Source organism: Perissodus microlepis, chromosome 17, assembly GCF_051167445.1.
Source record: "Perissodus microlepis isolate ML-2025 ecotype Zambia chromosome 17, ASM5116744v1, whole genome shotgun sequence".
Taxonomy (NCBI): domain Eukaryota; kingdom Metazoa; phylum Chordata; class Actinopteri; order Cichliformes; family Cichlidae; genus Perissodus; species Perissodus microlepis.
Genome location: NC_140477.1, coordinates 32,497,151 through 32,514,159, shown reverse-complemented (window position 1 = coordinate 32,514,159; position 17,009 = coordinate 32,497,151). Strand labels below are relative to the sequence as shown.

The 17,009-nt window shown below is 40.4% G+C and overlaps 1 protein-coding gene across 1 annotated transcript in view; it reads right to left on the bottom strand.

Moving 5' to 3' along the window:
• cachd1 (cache domain containing 1) overlaps positions 1 to 17,009 on the bottom strand; it is a 107,927-nt gene that overhangs the window by 68,252 nt on the left and 22,666 nt on the right. The window contains exon 2 of the mRNA XM_084909337.1: positions 7,104 to 7,166. Within this exon, the coding sequence (XP_084765463.1) occupies positions 7,104 to 7,166 (63 nt within the window). The remainder of the gene's footprint in view (positions 1 to 7,103; positions 7,167 to 17,009) is intronic.

Sequence of the window (17,009 nt, the reverse complement as noted above, 5' to 3'; positions counted from 1 at the left end):
TGCCCTGTTAACAAGCCTTTTTCTTTTGCTCACTCCCCCTTCAGATCGTCCATAAACCTTTTTCCCTATTCTGATTGGCTGAATTTGAATGATTGTACATTTATAAACAGTAACTGCGGCTTTTAGTCCCAGGCCAAGGTGAACTGATAGTCTTATGATGCTGGTGGTCATAATTTGGCATAGGATAATTTGGAATCATGTTATTAAAGAGGAACTATTGTGCTTTGTTATTGTTTTTACAGCATTTCTAGTGCACTGGTAGATGTGGATGTTAAACCTGGCGAAATTTTCCAAAAAATAATGTTAGAGTATGTGCAAGGAATTTCTGTGAGCCAAAAGCTCAGGTTTAAGACCAATCTAATTCCTCATTTTCAGTTTCTTGGCTCCATATGATGCTGAAGGAAGGGGATATCCTGAATGTGTCATCTAAGACACAGAGCCTTGAGAGAGACACAAACCTGACATTCAAACCTTTGGTTAATGAGGAGCAGCCAATCAAAAGAAAGCTGTCTTGTGGCTCAGTCACAGTAAAGTAAAAGTAGGATGGCAATCCCCTTGTGACTAGGAGAGAAAAACTGCATTCGGTGACCAATTGCAAATAGCTGTAACAACCAACTAGTCACCCAAAGGTTTACCAGGCAACAACCTCAACCTCTCAGTGAGCACTTTTGTTCACAAACAGTTTGGCTGGCGGTTGGCAACCCGTCTCCAAACATTTGTGTTTGGTTAAGGTTTACAAATAATTGCCGTTTACTCAAATTTACAAGAAGAGAGAGATTTCCAACACTCTGCAGTAGGTCTGCACCAATTCAACTGCAACACTTCTCTCTACAATAGGTGACTTGACTCAATGGGTCCTCAACTCCTTGTGGTTATATTTTTCTATACTATTGTTTTATATATGTTACGGTAAGGTTGTTAAGCACTCATATTGCAGTCACTGTCTTGTAGCAACTATGTCATTATTTGGCAACAGATTTACGCTTTTCCCTATTTGTCACAGTAAACCACCCTATTATCACAAAGCACTTCACCCCATTAAGTTGCAAACGTATAGCAGACTGACTTCCAAAGTCACTTCTGAGAGCAGTTGCAGGCCTGGTCAGAGTCTTCACATGCAACAAGTTGATTGTATACGCCATAATATTTTTGATTGTACCGAAGTCTTCAACCACTGTTTGCTCCAAGTGTTACGGAAGCATTAAAGGACGGCAGAGAGGGATCTACTTAATCGACTTCTTTCATCAATGGTTTGCTGCACAAAGGCCCAGCATGGGATAAATAAGGATCATTTTTAACAGTTTTGGAGAATGCCATGCAAAGTTATAAATAAAAATAATTTTACAATTACTTTCAATTCTTTTGGCTTGTCAAAAGATTTCCTTCAAAATATGAGCTTTTTAAATCTTAAAAGCTTAACATTTTAAAATTATGGTGATATACTGGTGCAAAATTGATATCAAAAAGAAAAAAGTCTAACTGTCCAAAACCTTATAGATTGAACTAATCCACAAGTGGCATCTAATTATTTTAGAGAAAATAAAGATAAAAGAATGTAAGTAATAAAATCTTCAGATAATGTATAGTTTTCTATTATATGTAAATTTTAAGAATGAAAAAAAAAAAAAAAGCAAAAACAAATCAGTAAATACTTTCCAAAGTCACTTTGAGTTACCTCAGCCTTGTTAAAAACAGAAAAAGGCTTATTCCCCACAGTACGTGGATCCCTTTGTTCCCGTAATTACAGCTGCCTGAAAAATGGCTGAGATTGAATCCAGGAAAAGGGAAATACACCACGACCCACTGACCGCTTGTATGCCTAATCAGCTGGCCGCTATTCCAAGGGTTTTAGGAGGGGCCTGAGGCACAGCCCGCAATTATTGACCTTCCACCGCAAGGAACACGAACACCAGCGTGACCACTCATACAGGGGCAAGAATTTAAATGCACACATGCACACACTCACAGTTGGATCCATGCATGAAAATCAGTTGAAGTGAACTTTGCAAGAAAAGGAAAAATAGGCCGGTGCTCCGCTAAGAAGTGTTTCCATAGCTGGAGGAGGGAAAGTTGCACAGAAACCAAAGCTCGAGTTTTAACAGAGCGACTTAAAAGAAACCAGAACCTTCTAGCTGTGCAAGTTCAAGCTCATGTTACAGTCTGCCCGGTGCAGCCAAAACCAACCTGTGCTCTGCAGATTAACCACTCTCCCCAAAACATACAACTCCTCTCTCCCATCTCTGACCCATCCAACCAGCATATGGAGGGTTTGCAGCACCCAGTGGGGCTGGTTGCGCCACAAAAGCAGACTGAGTGGAACGGATGTTCATTGAAGTCCCGTGTTGGACCTAATGAGGTTTGCCAGTCAGCCTTCAACCACAGTCGCTGGCAGCGGCATTTGTGGCAAACCAAAACTTACTTCGGAATGTTGGGGTAAAGGACTTGGTAAAAGCAGGATGCAGGTCTATTCTGCAAACCTCAGCCATTATATAGAAAGTTAACAGTGCATGCGTTGCCTCTGCTTGGATAAACGAACCTCTCATAAAGGACTTGTTGCTTATAATGAGGGTGAGAAGTTTTCCAAGGCTATTAGAGTGCTGACTCGTTCCTTCTTGACATAATGATGTAGGTATTTAGCATGACTGGAGAAAGTACATTTTAATGTGTGGTTAACAGGTCGATTGTAAAAACGGTAAAGTCGCAGCACGTTTCAGAGATGAAGTACAAAACATTTGGCGGCTCAAATCTGTTAACGTGGCGGCGTGGGTGTGGTTCAGTTTTATGCTAATGTTCCGCTCAGCTTCACTCATACATTTCCATAACATTGAAACCAGCCACACACAACATGTGCAATAATATGTACTAATATGCACTGTAATAGCCCTGCCATAATTTGATGATTTACATTTTTTTTTTTAATCTTATTGACATTTAAGGCATTCTCCAAAACAATCATCTTTTAGTAAGCTGGGCACAACTAAAGATATTGAAGACGTGCATTACAGTCATAGTAAACTTGCCCTGATGACTTTTAAAGAACAATCACCAACACAGTTAGCATGAAATTAACCAATAGGGTTGCACATTTGGAACGGGCTCACAACAGTATTGCAGACTACAACTATGTACTATAAATACCATCTGATGTCAAGCTAAAGTTGTTTACATTTATCCTTATATGCCAACAGAAACCCAATCTAACTTTTCTTCTCAGTGTAGGACTACAGTGGCAAGCCAATAAAATGTTAGCAGTTCACACCTGAAATGAGGGAATAATCCAAACCTAATTTCTCGACTTGAACAGAACCATTTTTAGCTGTCCTTTTACTTTCATTTCTTAAATGTCACATCGCAAAAAGGGCTCTGCCTGGGCTGAGTGACAGCTCCAATGCTTTCCTGAAGCCAGAGTGGCTCACTGAACGGCAATAACATTGGAAAATGTGGTGTGCACACACACACACACTACCCATTTGAGTTCAGATATGCAGATTTAAGGTCATGAATATAGGATAAAGTACTGATCACATACTTTTTTAAGGGATCTGGTACAATTTCATTTTTCTCATTTTCAGAAAATCCAACATAGACTTTTGAGCCTTTAATTAAACCAACAGCTACAATCTGAATCATGATCACAAAAAAACTGATTAAAGAAATTGAGGAAAACAGAAAAGGCTATGAGACACCCCACCTCAAACTTCTGCTGGTCCCCTTTTGACTGCCAAAAAGCCCTGAACTGTCGAGGCATGGACTCCACTACACGTCTGAAGGTGTACTGTGGTATCTAGCAACAGCTCCTCCCTTGTGTTGTCCTCGGGTCAAAAATGACCCGTAGGTGTATGGCAAACAAGTGTATGGGAATCCCGAGGATATTACAAGGGTTAAGACCTGCAAGTTATTAGGGGTGGGGGAAAAAATCGATACTGTGTAGTATCGTGATATTTTGTTTGCTAATAATGTATCGATACAGGGACAGCAGAAATCGATATTTTGTTACAAAAAAAGTTTTTGTGGACTGGAACATGCTCTGACTTCAGAGCATGTTGATCCTTTTTCTGAGCAAGAATCCTTCACTGTCCAAATGTGTTTAACTTTTTTTATGGCAGCAATAAACATGACAGTTTACTTATTTTAATTTAAGACATGTTTTATTTTAATTAAGTTTAAAACTTTTTTATTTAATGTAAAATTATATTTTGTTTTAATTTACTTTCAAATTCTTCAGTTGCTGAATGGGCTGCATAGGTTTCATAAATTTCATAGTTCAGAATAGCTATAATTGTACCAGATGGTTGCATTCAGTTAAGTTGGACTAGACTGTAATACAAACCGTTCAGTTTGTCAACAATAAAACTGACTGAGATGAGAGAAAGACGGAGTGCGAGACTTTGATATTAGATAAAATGAATATTGATAAAGTTTACCTTTATGTACAGAATGTGAATATCGCAAAATATTTTAAAAAATTGCAATAATATCGTATCGTGCGTTAAGTATTGTGATAATATCGTATCGTGGGATGTATGGTGATTCCCACCTCTACAAGTTATAGGGCGGGACCTCCCAGGTCAGCTGTGGCTACAACTGTAGCTTGCCTCCACCAGTGTGTGAATGTGAGAGTGAATGAATAGTGGAATTGTAAAGCGCTTTGGGTGCCTTGAAAAGCGCTATATAAATGCAATCCATTATTATTATTATTACTGAGCACTGTTGACCAGGAATACCCCACTAAAGATGCAGGTTTGGAGATGCTCGGACACAGTTGTGTAGCCATCACAATTCAGCCGCTGTCAAACTCGCTCACATTCTTACGCATGCCCATTTTTCCTGCTTTGAGGATTACATTTGCACTTGCCCCCCAATATGTCCCAACCCCCACGACCAGGTGCCATGATGCAGAGATAATAAGTGTTATTCACTGTGTATTTTATAGTTTGTATTGTGTGTGCAGTACTTATTAGTATACCACAATGTTACACCACTCACTGCTGTGACGTCATTAAGGGGAGGGAAAGCAAATATGAATGAGATTTTTTTCCTTAGGGAATCTCGATTGAGCCCTACAGCATAAACAGCTTCCCTCAGTGAAATTTACAAGCACAGACAATAAGCTAAATATAATATAAATATAATATAATAATATGAACTCGATGGTAGTGGTTAATCTGCTACCTCATCAATGCGTTCTTATTCTATAGTATAACATATTTATAGACATTTTTTTAATTTTAGAGTCAGCATTAGACAATGTTACATTTTATAGCAAATTTCAGACAACATAGTTTTTATACCATGTTTTATATTAACGTGGCATTTTTTCTGTTTTTCTTTTTTGTTGTTTAAAGAAAATGCACATAAATAAGCAAACAAACAGGGAATAAACATGTATTCATATAAAACAAACAAGGGACCTCTTTGTTTTACTCAGGTTGCCCTGCTGTATATTAAAAAGTAAGAATGAGAGATCCCTGGAGGAGAAAAATCCCTTTGGGGTTGTGTGAGGAAGGGCATCCGGCATACATAAAAATCTGCCAAATCAAACACGCAGTACAACCCACTGCTGTGACCCACTGTGAATAAGACCAAAATCAACTCTTTAGGGCAACTAGAAAAATGTGTCATTTCTTTTGCTAAGAAAAAAAAATACATTTAGCCTCCTTTTTAGGCAGCATCTGCCACATCTGGCATAGGATAAAACATTAATGGTTGCCAGCATTTTTAATTATTGACAACCACTCTGACAGCATGTGTTCAACATGGAGAACACACTCACAGGAGAGACTGAAAGAAAGCCAGACAGGAAGAGGGAGAACCTGTGTCATCAGAAAGGGACAGACATCTGTGTGCCTGTCTAAATAATACATTTCCAGAGGAGAAACTCGAAGCTGTTAGAGGGGACCCCTCTGCAGCTCCTTGCCTTCTGTCTTTCTTCTCGCTCTCTTCCTCTGTAGATACCATCCTAATTGAGCCCTAGCTTGGCTCGGGGACACGGACACACACAGCTATGCCAGAGCTGTCATCTGGATTAGCTGGGGCCCGACTCAAAAGGGTTTCAGTGAGAATTTTTGCCCACTCTCTTAGCCAGACACAGACATACAGCAGCTACAAATGAACCCACATTGAGGACCTTTTGTTCTGCGATCGCTTCTTGTTATAGCACACCACACGCAACGCAAGTTGGAAAGCTAAGATTTATTGTTTTTTGTTGGACTTTCTGGAAACACAGAGGTTGGAATTGTGCAACTGAAATTAGCGAGACATGCGTTAAAGACCATAATCGCGACTATCCTTAGCAAAAGGCACTCAAAGATGAGAGACTGCCGTTGGCTTGCAAGCTGTTCAGAAAGGCGGCTTTTCTATGGAGACGAAGGACGAAGAGCGCTTTAAAGCCAGTTTTAGCTGCCTGTGGAATCGTAAATACCTGCAAGGTGAGATAGTATATATTTCGCAAACACATGCATGAGATGACACACCGGAGCACAGACAGAAATATAGTCGCGGGAGAAATGCAAACAAACATCAACCTGTCTGTTCTTGCTGGTGGCTGTTTACCAGTCTGGTGTTTACTGTCACTCTTCCAAGATCCCTCGTGCAGTAGTAAAATACGCACACACACACAAAATCGTGCCTGATGTGACATAGGATGCCAGGGATTCTGTGCATACAGTTTTTTTTAATTCACAACCAAAAAAAGCTCTTGGATTGGGGGATGGTGGGTTCTTTTTTTTTTTTTTTTTTTAAACAAATCATTCGTTTTCTTTTTTTATTATTCTGTCTGACTGAAAGCTATGTGCTCACATTGTGAGCAGAGGGAGATGGGAAGACAGAGAGAGGGGGGGGAATGAGAGAGGGAGCACAGACAAGTGGAAAAACAGGCAGAGAACTTCAAAGCCAATGAGACAGCAGCCACAGAATTTTAATACACCCCCTTTTTCCTCTGATGGCTGGTGCATGTGTTCAGCGCTGCTGGGCTCAACTCTGCACATGACAGGCACCGTCCATGGCGCGCACAGGCACGCCACGCATGGCCAGGAAGGCACGCACACACACGCACACACACACACACGCACGCACGCACGACAGAGGAAGCTTTTGTTACTCACCTGCTGGACTTCTGTCTCTCCGTTTGATGTCTTCTCGGTGTAAACGAACGAGCTGAAAATCCTCTGTAAAGAGAGGGAACCAAGCAGAGAGAGTGACGTTAGATCACGAGGAACACTGATCGAGATCCAATAACTCAAATCCATCACTTTAAAGGAAACCTTTTTCATTAACAAACTGTAAAACTCAGTCAAACCAGGACCTGTTCCTGCGTACATGGCATTAAAGCTAATTAAGCTCTCTAGCTCTAATAAAGCCATCACTGCGGCTGGGTGAAGAACTAAATGTGTCCGCTGCAGCCAGAACTGGAAAAAGTCTCAAAAGAATTTGAGGCCAATTCTTCAATCGGAACCTCATTCCCTTTATTTTTTATAATACTTTAAATTACAGTGAGGTGAATGTTAGTCTGCATTTTCTTGCCGCCTGTATTTAGTGCTCCTTGATTGGCTGTTTGTGTTTAAAACTGAAATCAAGAAAGTACACTCTAGAGCAGAATATGCTAGCACAATTACAAAACAAAAAAGCCATGTGAGAAGATTTTTCTAAGACCAGATATTTGGATTTGTCAAACAGTGTCAGCTAAGAATAGTTACATTCCATCCAGCGTTTAGTCGCTGGGCTCTGGCAGCCTGTTGCATATTTTGGCTCCTTGGCTCGTGTGAATATGGTGAAAGCATCATTAATGTTACTTCTCAGAGTTTTGCAACACCTACAAGCTGGATGAAGAAGAAGTTATATGGGGGGGGTTCCCATTGTTGCATGATGATGCTGTGAGACTACACTGAATTAATAGCATCCAGCTATCTTCATCAATCAAGAGATGAGGAGGAAAGAGAAAAAAAAAGACAAGGTAAACACTGGCTGTAGTGCTGTTGCATTACTCTGTTGAGACGAGTAGGTCTGGATCCATTTTATTAGCGGCCCAGAGAGAATGATAAACCTGACTACCTGCCAAAACAACCTCAGACAGCATAGTCCTGTCAACTGCATCAGTTTCTCAGTTGGGAGGGGAAACGCCTGCCCAAGTCTAGAAGTCAGCCGTAGCATAAAAATGAAGGTTTTTATGAGCTCGAATTGCAAGATGATGTTAAATTTCCCTCCCTTCGCCTTCTAGGCTGAAACATTTTTAACAGTTCCTGATTTATATTGTTGAGCAGAGAGGATGTGGAGTGGTGCATTAAGGCATGGAGAAAATGAGTCCGGCTGTGACCTCAGCACTCAGAGAGCCCCAGAAAAACATTATATGAGCCGCCTAAATACGGACCTGCTCTGACACACAGAAACATGCAGACATTTATTCAGATGGTCTCTCGAGTCTTGTATATTTGCTCTCTCTCTCTTTTTCTCCTACTTATTTACACATACACACTTGTTAAACACAGGCACCGGTGCCATGTGTCAGCTACAAACACAGTACAACTAATGTTTGTGTTGAGGCAGCAGGCGGGCAGGTGTTCCACGGTAAGCTGCCCCACCGTACACAAAGCCTTAAATTGTCTGGTTTCTACACTCCAACCATTTCCTGATGCCTGTCCACACCTTTTGTCAGACACATTCCAGAGGGCACCAATTACCCAGATTGCAACTTAAATAAACTAAACCTGGATTTGTGTTACTATGGACTTATGCCATAGTTAGACATGTCTCTGTTTCAGGGTATATCTGGTGACAAAGTGAGCTCAGTTGTCAAGCAGTTTACGCTTTAAGACATTTTATCATTGGAGATATTGTGCCTCAGCATCAGAGGAACCTTTCCTTTAACACTTGGAACATACAGTACAACAAGAAAAGTATTGGGCCACCTACACACAACACCCGCATTAGCTTTTTCTAAAATTCACCCACCCTTTTGTACCTATAACAGCATTTGTTCTTCTGCTAAGGCTTTCCATAAGATTTTAGAGAGCGTGTCTATGGAAAATTTTTTGGCATTGTGACATTGAATACTCCCATTCTCCATTGTAGTTCATCCAAAAGGTGTTTGACGGGGTTGAGGTCGGGGCTTTGTGGGGGTCAGTTAAGTTCTTCCACACCAAACTCATCCAACCATGCCTTCATGGACCATGTTTTATGCACTGGGGCAAAATCATGCTGAGACAGAACTGTTCCCACAACATTGGAAGCAGAAAATCATCCAAAAATGTCTTGGGAGGCACAAAGATTTCTCTTCACTGCAACTACAAGGCCCAGGCCAAAGTCCAGAAAGAAAATGATTACACGGTATGGCCAAACACTTTTGCCTATATAATCTATGTATGCTTTCCTCCCTTTCTTCCCATTGTAATTGGAACTGTGCCAGAAAATCAACAAATATTTGCCACTCTAACTAGGAAATAATGTAATCTAATAAAAAGGACAAATATATTGTCAGCCAGTGGTGGAGACGCACAAACAGATACAACTGTTCGCTGAAACCTCTGCACAATGCTCTCTTCTGATTCATAATGAGTCTTTTCAGCTTATACTGGTAGATTAAGTATGAAATGACATTTCTGACAATTCAATTATTTCCAATATGGCTTATAAACACTGGCTGGAATAAACACACAATTTTGAGTTTTGAGTGTGTAAATGGGAGTCAGTAGTCCTCGTTACTAGTGATTGCTTTTGTGCATATTCATTTTATTTTACAGAGCAAGTGACTAACACACAAAACACTTTAATTGTGTTATTACATACACACGAGCACATTTCACTACTGAGTTATTTGCAAAGTGCAACACCAAGCCCAGACAGTCTACAGTTCCACGCCCTTCTTGGGTGGGTGGGGGACGAAGGTCCAATACATGGAACTGTCAAATAAACACGACCAAAGTACACTCAAACAGAGCTTCCGCCACTTAGCAGCAATCACTTTTAAAACTTAAAGACTGCAATAACAAAAGAGAAGGAGAAAGGGGGAGGAGTAGGCACTGCGAAGGGGAACTACGTGTTTTTCCATTTAGCAAGCAATCTTGAGAAATTGCGAACAAATCCTGAAGAGAGCAGAGCGGTTGTTGCTGATTAGCCACAGGTTAGCCAGCTTTCCCCCCAGTGCCTAGAGTGTTTGTTGTTAGAGCTGCTTTGCGGTTTTCACAGCTATGGAGCAGCTGGAGAGGAATGCTCAGCTCTGAAACCTGAGATGCCTGAGGCTGCTCGGGCCACCACGGTCCTGTGGCCTCCTGTGACCCATAATCACACATGCACAAAACTGGAGTGCCAGGGGACACTCAGACTTCCCTACACACCTTGTAGCTTACTCTGTTGGGTAAACCTCAGCATCATGAAAGAAGACAAATTACAAATACCAGAAAATGACACAAATGTTCATTTTAGATGTCTGACGCACAAGGGGAAGGTTAAACAAGACCTTTTTCAAACAAAGAGCATTCTAGTGGAAACTTTGGAACTGTGTTAATGTTTAACCGCGTGTGTTTTTTATTTTAATACTTTCATTCAATTGAGTTTTATTTATAGAGTGTTAAATCACAAAAACAGATCCCTGTGTTTTAAATTGTAAGGTGAAGACAATATCATAATAGTGAGAAAAGACCAATGAAGAGATGACCCCTATGAGCAGGCACTTGGCAACAGTGAGAAGGAAAAACTCCCATTTAACAGGAAGAAACCTCTGACAGAACCAGGATCAGGGAGGACCACCTTTTCCAAACATGCTAGTTTTATTTTGAATGCTTACACTCTTTTTTTTAATTTGCTTCAAAATTATTAGCTCCCCTGATGCCAATTTTCAGTTGGGTATCTTTTTTGCTTGATAAGTCATTTGTTTTAAGTTTCATTCACATATCCTGACAAATTCCAGGCCACTCTGGTAAATCTCTCAAGCTTCTCCAGATTTGATGGCCTTCTTGCATCGATCTTGGTCTTCACCACACAGATTTTCAATGGGATTCAAAATCAGGGCTTAGTGCAGGCCAGTCAGTGACGTTCTTCTGGAGGTAGTTCTTCACCAATGTAGGTTATGGGTTGGTGTCACTTTGCAATGACTGAGACCCCGTTTTACTACTGACTTCTGATATCCTTCTATCTCTATGCTTCCTTTCACCTTGAGGAGAGTGATAGTTCTACACACACTAAGGCTTTCCCACAGCATAATGCTCCCACCTTTGTGTTTCACTGTTTTTTGGGCTGTACACTCCTCCATTCTTTCGCTATATTATCTGTTAGGTCAAAGAGCTCTAATTTTGTCACATTGGACCAAAGGATGTTCTTCCATTATGTATAATCTCTCACCAGGCTGTCTTTAACAGTCTAACTTAAAGGGGCATCTTTTGTAGGAGTGGAGCTTTTCTTGGTCTGCAACTTCACGGTCCATTCCTGCATAGGGTTCTAATGATTTTCATCATTGAGACTACAATTCCTGACATAGCAAGTCATTCAGTAGTGTCTTGGCAGTTGTTCTGAGGTCTTTAGACACATCTCTCACTACTTTTCCTTCCAGAGTCTTGGAAATCTTCTACTGTCTTCCTCTGTCAGGCTTGTTCCGCGCTGTGTGGCTCTCTTTGATACTTCTTGATATTTCTCACTCCAGTTTGTGACACTTGGAAATGCTGTGATAACTTTGTATATCAATCTCATGTTTTGTGAGCATAAAAAAACATTTTTCTCAAGCCTTAACTGATTTATCTTGTTTTTCCATGGGTTGCCTTTTTCAAGTGACAGCTCAAACCTTTGCTGAAGTTTGTATACTGTGTGTAAATAAAATATGCCTCAGTTTCAGCTTCATTTCACAAGCTGTGAGCACTACAAAAGCACAAGCACATCATTGCACAGCAGTGGTCTGTGCTATAGCTCAATAACGGTCAGTTTTTCAGGGGGCTAATATACTTCTGGTCCTTTTTGGTGTTTTGTTTTCACAAAATAATTCTAATTCAAAACACTTTTTTGAATTATCCCTTGGTTAAAAATTGAGGAAAGAAAAACAATTTCATGGGGAAGTGAGGGCTATCAGTTTTGTCCTCATCTGTATTTCCAAATATAAAAGTTCCATACAATTCACACAACAGTAAATGTTTTCCCTTGCCACTAACATACTAAATTGTCTTACGTTTAAAATTTGTGATAAAAGAGTTTTTTTAAATAACATTTGCCTTTAGTGACAAAATGTCATCCATACATAACATTTTGATTTGATTGCACTGCTGCAAGGTCCAAAACGCATGTCTCTAATGACACATCAAAAAGGCTAACCCTGGCTCTACATGGGAAGCATTGCATTCAGATGACTTGTCTATTGATTGCAGAGCTCCAGCCTTCGACTCATTAGGCCAGATTTTAAAGCCATTCACCATGGGGTTAATCCTAGACACAGATGAGTGGTTCCCAGGAATGCCCAAACCTTAGTGGAAGCTCAAACTGTGAGCTTCCACTAAATAAATATCGGGACTTGGTAGCTTTTCAGAGCTATGGTACATTTACTGTGGATAATTCATGTAGGCTGAGACATACAGGGAAATACTGCCCTCACTTATGAGAATATCTGACTCCTTTAAACTTTTTCACTACTTTATTTATTTTCTCAGTTGCAGGAAGAGAAAATGATTAACACGTCACAGCCTTTTGCAGTTCTATAGCAGACTGCCTTAGGTTTCTCCTTAACTTTTGCATCCTGTTTGCACCCATCTCATATCAACACTGGAACCATATGTATCCATTTAATTAGCTCTACCACTTCATCTCCTCAGTCAGGCCCTCTTGGGGATGTCAAACTACCATAAGAGGCTCTTCTTACTTAAAGTGAGTCTTCTGTTCCCAGGGATGCAGGGAAGAAAATCCAGACAGAAGACTGATGACACCAACCACATGATGGAGACTTAGAGAGTCATTCGTGTAGGTTTTGGGGTTTTTTTTTCAAAAAGGAAAAACTAGTAGTAAAGAAAAAGACTGCGGAGAATAAAAATTACGGAAAGGCAAAAAATAAGGAAGATAAGAAGCAGAAGTCGTCAGATCGGGAATGAACATATTAGCAATTCATCGATCTTCAAAGAGTGGGGCTGGAATTGCACAAGCAAGCCTGTATACAAAGATGCGCGCACACACACACACTCTCTCTCTCTAATCCTGTCTTTAGTGGTCCGTGGTTCATCGGTGAACACACTACAGGGCAAACTGGGAGCCTCACTGAGACACAAATTCATATTCACCATGTGCCAGCTGAATCAAATAGGTATGACTGCTATAAAAAATAGAAACTGCAGAGTGCCTTTGTACATGTGTGTTGCTCAATCTACTGTAAGAAATCTCCATGAAGGTGAAGGTCACATTCATCCACAGACAATTTAAATCCAGCCTGTGTAGATGTGTTGGAGCTGTAGGGCCAGAGAGACTGGTTTCCATACAGCTGACAGATAAAGGCTTAATATTAAAGCCCAAGGGACAGTAACGGCTTCTTCCTCCATGCTGCTGGTACACAGCTTCTCTCCTTTTTTTACCCTCTCCCTTGCTTCCTCCCTGCTTCCCTGCCAACTCCCAGCTCATGGCACTACAGAGGGCTGGGGGCCGAGGATGCAGCATTAGAGTTCCTCCTCTGATGTGTGTGCACATGTATTTGTTTTCCCCCAGACCCTTGCCATGTGTTTATCCCCATCCTCGCCTCCCATATTCTTTTATTTTCTGAATGCTACAAAGTCAGGAAACAGGCAACTGGGGGAGGAAAGGCAAGGAAGAGAGAGCAGGAGCCCAATTTTTGTATTTTCCCAAGGCAGCCAAAAAGGGCTGAAATAATTACACCTGCAGCTTGCAGCTCCACAACACACAGGTCAGAAGAAGAGAAGTAGAAAGCCTAAGGACATATTCATTTCCTTTGGGGGTAAACCTGGTGCACTAACAGCAATGTTTTACAAAATATGACGAAGCTCCTTTTAATTCTAACTATCTGCAGCTCAGTGAGAAGCCAAATATTAAAAGCACTTCTCTAGTCAGAGCCAAATGCCGCATATTAACGAAATAAAAGCACTTTTATTTTTATTCAAATCAGTAAAATAAATGTGATTAGATGGGAATTAAAAATAAAATTACACCAAAAATGATCGAACCATGCTGCAAGGAATTCACACTATTTACACAATCACCATCTCACCACACCTGTCTGTTAATCCACAGCCAGATCAGACCAATCCAAGTCCTATAAGTAGCTCCTGATTGATAATGTCACAGCTATGGCTATCCAATCTTCTCAGGTTAAACTTTTCCAAGCTGTTTACAAGGCTTGGGTTTTTTGTTTTTTTGGTTTTTTTTTATTTATTTATTTTTTGTTTAAAAGTATGTTAAGCCTGTCAAAGATCCAGTCTTACTTTTTTGATTCATTTCTATGCATCGATGTAAAAAAAAAAAAAAATGCCTTCAACCATGAAAGAGGAGGAGAAGAGGGGGGAGTACAGTAAGAAAAGGCATGTCAAAGATGGATCTCTAAATGCCAGTATAATGGCCATAGAGAAACCAAACCCTCACTAATTAAGTGCGTCTCCATTTCAACCCAGTGGAGCAGGTCGCTTAATTAAATGACCGTCCGTCAGTGTCTGCCAACTGCTTGTTGCTGCATTGGGGGGGGGGGGTTAGGGCCAAATTAATTTGTGTGAATCTAACTAACAGACAACCTGAGGCGATGGCCCCAAAGCCCAAGCCCACACACTGTGTTAGTGTGGGGAGTGCAAGCGTGCACTTTAGCTGCTTTTCAAAGGCTTCTTTGCAGTTCAGTCATTTCGGATTGACTGGGGTAGCATTTTCAATTTTCTCAACATGCATTTATGTCCTCTGAATGTTTAGGTTGGAAAAGTGTGTGTGTGTGTGTGTGTGTGTGTGTGTGTGTGTGTGTGTGTGTGTGTGTGTGTGTGTGTGTGTGTGTGTGTGTGTGTGTGTGTGTGTGCTGGGAGGACTGCATACACCTAGATTTTATATCTCCATAAAACAGCTTTTTTTAAGGAAAGCTTTCCCAGGATACACTTGGAACAGTCCTGATGTCCATTCTAAATTCTTCACATTTATTCAGCCCGGCAGCTCTCCAGGCCCAAGCACTGAAGGTTTATCTCAAGACCAAAGCTTCAGAAGTTAAGTTATCGTTATTAGCCCACTGTTCCTGTTCTACAAAAACTAAAACGAAACAAAACTATGACGAAGAGCAAAGGAGAGTGCAGAAACCAACTTAATGTGGCTTTACCTGCAGAAATCCATAAATCTGTGGATTGCAGTAGAGATTAACTGTGATCTAGTTCTGTACTGATGAAAGTTCTTCTTTGGAAATGGCCAAATTCTTTTTTTTTTCTTTTTTTTTTTTGGGGGGGGGTTAATAATTGTTGATATTTTCGTAAGTTATATATAGGATTTCTAAGAAACTGAGAAAAATGTCGCTTTTTTGCATTAGTGAAAACTGAAACCAAAAAGTAAAACCAGAGGTATATAAAAAAAAATTATCATCTAAAATAAAATAAAGAAAAAATAAAAACATTATGCACTCACAAAAATAAGAAATAAGATCATTTTCAGTGTTTATTTAGACTTGGAGCATCTACATGACAATTTTAATGCTAAGCGTCTGACATGCGAGTCAACCGCTTTTCAAAAAGTGTTGCGTTTGTACAGTAAGACTTGTTCTTAACTTCTGAAAAAAAAAATCAGGGCCTGTAAAATGCCCTGTTATTGATAACATTAAAACAAAAACAAACTGACACTCAACTCATAAAAAAGGCAAAACTAAACATTTTCCATCTATAAAATCTAAGACGAAATGAGCAAATCCACAAAAATGAAAATAAAAACTACTTGGGAAACAAAAGTGTAATAAATCTGCTCTGATCTATTCCAAGAAAGGAAACATAGCAGACATATTTTCAGCTTGAATCTTTACATATAATTCACCTGACATATGCTGGGGTGTGTGAGGGGAGCCGGTACCTGTACTGATAAATTCTGACTGGACTTTCTCCAGTGTGTCCTCCAGTCTAATGCACTGGGAGGGTGAAGCCTGTCAGCTATAGGGTGCTGTGGTGCATTGAAAAAACAAACCCCCCTTTTTTTATCTAAACAGCATGAGGCCTGAGAGAAAGAGCGCGAGAGTCACCACCGTATAAACCCTAACACTACCCACCACCCCTGGGCCTCCCCAAGAAGCTCTCAGTCTCAGACTGGGAAGTTTGCACTCTCTCCCTCTCTCCACCAGACAGGATATAATGCTTTCCACATGTGAGAGAAAACAAGGGAGGGAACGGAGGGCGGAGGAGTAGAGGAGGGGGAACAAGAAAAGCTAGGAAAAAGTGGGGCTGGGTCAGACTAGAGCAGTAAAGAGAGGAGACAGATAGAAGGGAAAGAAATGCAGATTGAAATAAGCTTCGAAAGCTAGAGGACAACATTTAAATAAAACTAAGGTCGCAAAAAAAAGATGTCAGATATTAACACTTGATCAACTTTTTTTCCTTTAACTTTGGCAGATAATAATGAAGTGGCAGTAATGCGTAACAGAAGACTGGCATAACAATAGCTAAGCTGCATTTCAGTTTCGTTACTTTATCCTCTCTTTCATCAACTTAATGTTGTGCTTTCCCACAAAATCTAGCGGTTGCTATTTCAACAGAACAAACTGGGAGAGTTAAATAAACAGAAAACACAACTGCGGTGCAGCCATGTGGTGGACATTGTCTTTGCTATTTCACAATATACTTGTAAGTACAGTAGACAAAATATGGCACGGTAAAAGGTGGAAATGTGGCCTAGCACTAGTCCACACTCAAGAACACTGACATAACCTAGCTACATTCAATTCAATGTGACTCAGTTTTATTTATACAGCGCCAAATCACAACAGCAGTCGCCTCAAGTCTCTTTTTATTGTAAGGTGAGACCCTACAATAATAGAGAGAAAACCCCAACAATCATATGACCCCCTTTGAGCAAGCGCTTTGGCAACAGTGGGAAGGAAA